We start from the raw sequence: 7,765 nt of genomic DNA on the forward strand, positions 1-7,765 counted from the left end.
ATCAAAAGCATGTAGTCTTTTATTGTGCGCACACCAATCTACATAGATGTAATGGTTGGAAAAAAGTGATCACCATGTATATCCATACAATCTTGATTCAGTGACCTTTGGAAGGTGGACAAAATTGTGGAACGTGCAGTGATCAAGAACTCCAAAACTCCAAAAGCCATAAATGAAGATATGAGTACAGCAGTGGTAAACAATGCCCCTCCTCTGCCACACACCTAAAAGGAGGGCAGCAGATTTTAAGCTTGGCATAGATAAACTTGACGACAACCCCTGTTCCCTGTCCTGACGTCAGCAACACTGGGACTGATCCCGAAAAACCAACATATGGTGATAACCAACAAGCGAATTACTGAATTGCTAGATCATTATGCATTGCCATGTTGTTGTCAGTCATAGTTCATGTTTAAATAATGTATCAACTGTTTTCACCATGCAAGATGTGAACACTGTAAGAGATGTCTAAGTTAAAACATGTTGGAGATCTGTACAAAGTTTACTTTGTGTTACAGCAACACCGACTGCCGCACATAGGGAATCAATGGGAGACTGTAAACTATTTGAAGCTAGCTACAGGGGGGACCTGGAGGCTGTTAAGTGCATCCTGGCAGCCGGTTTGGCTGATGTCAACTGTAGAGACAGGGACGGGAGGACACCAATGATGTGGGCAGCACGACATGGACATAGAGGAGTTGTAGAGTTCCTTGTGAGTGAAGGAGCTGATGTGACACTGGTCGACGGTGTCAGTAACAACATCCTTCACTTAGCCTGTGTGGTTGGAGACGTGAAGGCGGTGAAGTTCATTCTCTCAAGGAACATGTTGATCATCAACAGCAGAGGAGAGCAGAACAGGACACCAGTGATGGTGGCAGCACTGTGTGGACATGGAGAAGTGGTAAAGTCCCTTGTGAGTGAAGGAGCTAATGTGTCTCTGGTGGACAGTATCGGTAACAACATCCTTCACTTGGCCTGTGCGGGAGGACACGCGAGGACGGTGAAGTTTATCCTCTCGACAGACATGACGGACATCGACAGTAAGGGAGAGCAGAGCCTGACATCGGTGATGGTGGCTGCACTGTTCGGACACAGAGACGTTGTGGAGCTCCTTGTCAATGAGGGAGCTGATGTGTCTCTGGTGGATGATGGCGGTGACAACATCCTTCACTTGGCCTGTGTGGGGGGAGACTTGAACACAGTGAAGTTCATCCTCTCACGGAACATGGTGGACATCAACAGTAGAGGATCTCTAGTGACTCCAGTGATGCTGGCAGCACAAAAGGGTCACACAGAGATAGTGAAGTTTCTTGTGAGTGAAGTAACTGATCTATCACTAGTGGATGATGATGGTGACAGCATCCTTCACTGGGCATGTGTGGGAGGAGACGTTAATATGGTGAAGTTCATCCTCTCACGGAACATGGTGGACATCAACAGTAGAGGATCTCCAGTGACTCCAGTGATGCTGGCAGCACAAAAGGGACACACAGAGATAGTGAAGTTTCTTGTGAGTGAAGTAACTGATCTATCACTAGTGGATGATGATGGTGACAGCATCCTTCACTGGGCATGTGCGGGAGGAGACGTTAATATGGTGAAGTTCATCCTCTCACGGAACATGGTGGACATCAACAGTAGAGGATGGTGGGGGACACCAGTGATGCTGGCAGCACAGAATGGACATGGACAGATGGTGAAGTTCCTTGTGAGGAATGGAGCTGAGATGTCACATGTTACCAAACGTGGTAACACCATCCTTAACTTTGCTTGTGTGGGAGGAGATGAGGAGACAATGGAATTTGTCTACTCACAGGGCAAGGCAGACACTGATGCCAGGAACAAGAAGGAGCAGACAGCTGAATAACTGTTGGATCTCCTGGTGTTATGTGGTTCTTACTTGAAGTGAGTTGTTAGTGCAGACGTCGAAGGAATTGACGAGGTGTGTGTCCTTTATAGGTCTTTGTGTTTTATATGTCACGACTAGGATGATAATGTTTGTTTTGTTTAAGGAAATATTTGGAGACATTTTGAGATGCATGACATCACAAAGAGGGTGGAACCATTATGAATATGCTCGATGTTTTCGTTATGCACATCGAACTGCCTTGTTTTAAGTTTAAGACAAAAAATAAGACTGACATGTCGTAAACCTGTCTTAGGTATCCATCATGGCGTCCTACCTTTTGTTTGGGCTTCTCGATTGAGAAAAACAATCAACCCTAACACCTTCCGGGAAGAAAATATTCCGTGACAGGACGAGTCAACTGGACACGCTAGATGACACGCAGCTTATATCCAGATATAGGCTAAATCGGCATGCCATCATGCAAATTATTGCGAGTCTGGGGTCCTACCTCGAACGACCGACCAAGCGTTCGGTACCTCTATCACCCGAAATGCATGTTTTGATAACTCTACGATACTTTGCAAAAGGTGGTTTTCAGTCTGAAAACGGGGACCTGCACGGTGTCAGTCAACCTAGTGTATCGAGGGTGATACACAAAACCATAAATCTACTGTGCAAACATCTGAATTTGATACACTTTGCAAACGATGCCACAACCCATCAAAACACAAACGAAAGATTTTATGACATAGCTGGGTTCCCCAATGTAATAGGGTGCATCGATGGCACGCTGATCGCTATTGTTAGACCACCGCATGATGAGGAGGTCGCTTACATGTGCCTTAAGGGTTACCATGCCATCAATATTCAAGCAATTTGTGATGCTGATCTCCGGTAATTGTACAAGGTTTTATAATAGTAATCAAATTGTATATTGAATGAGAAAGATACAGACTGCTATTTCATACATCGCCACGATCACATTAAATGTACCGCCTCGCATAGTTGACCTTGACCATGACCCATTGCGCCCCCTGTCAATAAACCCACCCAATGACATCGAAGGGGCAAATAAAGGTTTAAGGAAGGGGTTCCTATAAGGTTACTGAATTATAATATTAACAGTTTGTGATGATCATACACACATTGTTCTGTCAGTAGAATGAAATGTGAAAAAAATATGTTTTTGAAATGAAATAAGTATCAAATCCATGACTTAAATGTAAAAGTAAACAATGTCAATGTCAGTAAATGTACACAAATTAATTAACTGCTCCCTGGAATTATTTGTGACAATAATATTTAAAATTATTAATTAAAGTAGTGTAAACTTATTGGATTTATTTTCAATTTAACTTACCAAGTGTGATTGCGGGATTAAACATATCAACATTTGTTAAATTAATTTAAGTGAATATTTGAAAAGATGGAAGGAATGAAAATGATATGTTTGTTTGGAAAAACAACAACAACAACAACAATAACAATTGTATGGTTTGAAGCAGTTACACCACCATCTCTCCAATATAACACTTGGTTGACCCATTCTAGGAGATCATTAATAGAGATAATGAAAATATATTTCCACTATTTTAGTTTTACCAACATTGTCTGTAGATGGCCAGGGGCAACTCATGATGCATTCATGCTGTCAAACAGCAACATTGGCACCAAATTAGAGCAGAATCCTGTGGATGGATGGTTGCTCGGTGACTCTAGGTATAACAACATTCTCATGTGAAAAATAACATCAACGTAGTTTTGATTGTAATTTGTAACACTTTATTTTTGCAGAATACCCTTTAATAAAGGAATATGTCACAATTTGGAAATGCTCAGATAAATTGACAGGTTTCAAATAAATTAATTAATGATGAAAGTAATGTTGCATTGAAGGAAAATAAAAACCCATCGATTACAGTCACATATTCTGCAAACACTTCTAACCAACATTTATCTCGTATGCCTGTCGGCCATGGCTCCTCACTCCTCTTTCAAACCCACAAACACGTGCCCACTGCAGAACCAGAAACACCGTTGAGAGGGCTTTCGGGGTGTTGAAGTCTAGATTCCGGTATGTATAGCAATAATTACGTAGGCCAAAACAATGTAGATTTTGAAGTTTTTCTTTCAAAAAACATTAAATTATTTCTTTTAAATATATAACATTATTCATGTTTTATGGCGTCTATAAGTAAGAAAAAACCCATACATGATTGATATATTAACTGAATTGCCACAAGATAACTTTTGCAATCTCTTGCTGTGGATATATAAGATATGAAAATGTGTATAAATGTTACAACAAGATATCATGGACCTATTTGTGATGGGTTTCAAACCAGGCGTGGTGTTATCCGCCAATTTTTCTCAAGACAGTGAACAATACTGAACATGTGAAAAAATTAAACATTCTGACATGAACTGAAATGTTTCTTCTGAATTAGTGAGTGTGTATTTATGCCGCTTTTCGCAATGTTCCAGCAATATCACAGCAGGGGACACCAGCAGCAATGGGCTTCACACATTGAACCCTTTCGAACCTGGGTGTTTGGCGTGATGAGCAAACTCTTTAACCACAATGCTACCCTACGGCCCCTCTCCTAAAATAGACCTAGCAGAGTCAAATATTACATATATATTTACGACAACAACGCTGAAATAGTAATTAATGATGAAATGAAATAAGAGGAGACAGGCACTGAACATTCTTTTCTGCTTGTTTCAGCAACAAATTTTCTTCATTTATTTTCAAATTTCTTTCATTTATAGCAAGATTTCTTTCCTCAATACTGAGACGCTGGATTTCTACTGACAGAATCTCCATTTTCCTTTCCTCTAAAGCCACCAATTTGTCTCTTGTGGTTGGAATTTGTCCTGAAAATATGAGTAGTATATTTCAGTACATCAAATCAAATTGAAACATGAATAAAGGTAATGTATGCTTTTTCCATAATCAAAGTACACAATATATATGTGAAAGTTTTTGGAAATTATTTGTTTTTTTCTCACCTGTTTCTCACATGTTTATAATATTGAGTGAACATTTATATGAGAAGTTGTGAGAGGAGTTGAAAATCTTTTTAGACAACAAAGGTACATTTTTTTATTTACTTTTTTCACTGGTCTTACATGTTATAAATCTTTGTGTGAATGGTCAGACCTGTGATATAGTTGAATTATCATGACAAGTTATGTCAGATCAATGATATTTTAATACCTTCCACAGCTAGTACAGTCTGAACAACTGCTGCTTTCTGTTGTGACTGCTGCTTTCTGTTGTGACTCCAGCTGTGGTGGTGATGGTGGTATAAAGAACACTGACTGCTCGTCAGGCAGACAGACATTTGTCAGGTCTTCGGGAACATCTAAAGATAATGAATAATCAGAATGTATAAGTTTTCATGCAACTGACATATTTATTTGTGACATTGACTACACTAACATCTTACAAGTGTTTTAATGACATAATGTCGAATATATTTGTAAGTGGAATCTTTATCACTGGTCATTTATAATTAAATAAGAATTAATGTTGATATGTTTTTCTATGTTATGATTTCAGATTTCTGTAACTTACATTCATTGACATCACTCTCCAATCCACCCTCACAACCGTCAATTTGACAGGAGGGAATCAGTGATACAATCTGTAAATACATTTTAATGAAGATTGTAAATTTCAAAGATTTGTAACACATAACAATAAAACATTAAAAATGTTTTATGTAGTAACCCTGTTCATGATAGATGTGAATAAATGTATCAAATGTGAAAACAATTAATACAAGTGATTACAATATACTGTAAATGTGTCATTTAGCCTGGCTGATTACATAGAAGTTATAGTAATCTTTGATATGCCAATGTAATCAACAACTCTGCTCTGCAACTTCATTAAGTGGTTGATGTGGTGGTCCTCCTCCTGTTGCACTAATCACTCTTTTTAGCGAGGCAGCCTTCCTTCTTGCTTGGCTTCTGAATACCAGATTATATCACAGTTTGAATTTGCAAGTTATAAAGGAAATTTGATCAGTCTAAATGTTTAATAAAAGATTCTATCATCGCTTGACACTCTTAGTATTGTATATGTTTTCATATAGTAAGCAAATTTGTCTAAACATAGGCAATTCAAAAAAGTTATTGACATGTTCATATCAGCCAGAAATATGTCATTTTTTTTTTTTACATAGATTGATGCTGCTAAAAACATTCTTGAATATTTATATAGTATGTTAACAGTACTGGGTTCATTTTGTTTTGAATACAAATCATACCATTATCAGATATGGCCAATGCACTTACTTAATGTCAGTTCATTTCTTCTTGATCTCCTTCTCATTGCTTTTGACCAAGCTGTTGGCACAGATTCTATTAAAAAAAATCACATAATGTCACCAAATACTATCAAAATTTTGTTTTAATACTTAATTACTACACATTGTACAAATTGATACCTCTGTTCTATATATATAATGTATGACGTTAATAATTACTTGCATAAAACAAATTAAAAATACTTACAAAAAATACAAAACGCCGATAATAAAATGTGATGTTTTTTTTCCACTTCTTGAATTAATATGTCTACTTCAATTGGCATCCAGTTTACTTTCCTGATGCGTTTATGTTTCGGAGGTGAGTCCTTGGTGCACAGAAGACGCCCGTCTGCCCGTCAATGTAGGTCAAGGGAATTCCCTTATGACGTCACTGGAAAACACCCGACCCTTTCTGTCTTCGACAGAAGAGAGCTCCCTGTCTTAGCTGCGACAGCTGTGGTAGCTGAGACACGGCTACGATAGGTTTAAGACAGCTTCAAGAATAGCTCTTATGGCAGTCGTAATTTTTATCATCTGAAGCTAAGACAGCTTCGTGAATAGGCCGCCAGGTGTTTGGCTACAGGTGTATCCTTAAGTTATTTTATGTTTCTTTAAATTCTGTCATTGTTGTCTCTCTATTCGGAGCACCTTTAGAATACAGTACCACAACTTCTCGTGAGGACGATCTCTGCCGTAGGTCACATGTCTCAAGACAAGCAACCAGTTTTTGTGAGAATCCGTCGGACGCGAACCCGCGACCTTCGGATTGTTAGCACGACAGCTAACCGACTGAGCTACGTCCACACTGTTAAACTTAGTGCAAATTTACCTAGTCATGCCTACGACGTTACGGAACTGAACAAACAGGGTCGAATAGGTGACGGACACTTACGAAGGTTACGGGTAGGCATGGTGTCTCGTGACTTCAGTCTACGGACACTTACGAATGATCCCGATGCCATTTGGCACACTCGTCCCATTCCGTAATGTACAAGATACCGAGTGGAGAGGAATGAGCCGATATGCCGCGAATTGAAAACGGCTCCAGGCGTCAAGACGTCAGACGTCGAACTCGCGAGTACGCATTAATGATATGGTATTTAATAATTCATCGAGTGATTTCTGTGACAGAAAAGTATGGTAGGGAACACTGTAAGGATGAAGTGGATAACAGTAAGGAACGAGGGAGGAAAAGCATGACTAGTGACGACTGACTAGTGACGACGCAACGGTGAGTTAGCTTTTGAATCAGTACTGAAAAAATGTAGCCGGTGAAAGTGGCTTGTGAGTGAGTGAGTGAGTGAGTTAAGATTTTAAGTCACATCGGCAATATTTCAGCCATATCGTGACTTTCAAAAGTTATATATAATAAATACATGTAAACCATAAAAACCTGTCGACAAGGGACAGGAAAATAACTAGACTTATCACAGATTATTATTTAAAACTAGCAGGGAACCATAAAAATACATCACTAGACAGGACAATACATTATAAAATGGGATATAGATCGCCAGCAACTGAAGGTAGATCACCATACTGGGGACCATGGGGACTTACAGTACCTTTGCTACCTGCATGGACCCCAGCAGGATTT

At 39.2% G+C, this 7,765-nt stretch overlaps 1 protein-coding gene across 1 annotated transcript; it reads left to right on the plus strand.

Annotated features, from left to right (window-relative positions):
* Positions 1 to 529: 529 nt before the first annotated feature.
* Positions 530 to 1,867, plus strand: LOC125374883 (ankyrin repeat domain-containing protein 17-like). The gene has a single exon (XM_048386572.1). The coding sequence runs from the start codon at positions 548 to 550 to the stop codon at positions 1,865 to 1,867; it is 1,320 nt and encodes a 439-aa protein (XP_048242529.1). The 5' UTR covers positions 530 to 547.
* The last annotated feature ends 5,898 nt before the right edge of the window (positions 1,868 to 7,765 follow it).

The sequence above is a fragment of the Haliotis rufescens genome, unplaced genomic scaffold (assembly GCF_023055435.1).
Source record: "Haliotis rufescens isolate VD_foot unplaced genomic scaffold, xgHalRufe1.0.p SCAF_6, whole genome shotgun sequence".
NCBI classification, from domain to species: Eukaryota; Metazoa; Mollusca; class Gastropoda; order Lepetellida; family Haliotidae; genus Haliotis; species Haliotis rufescens.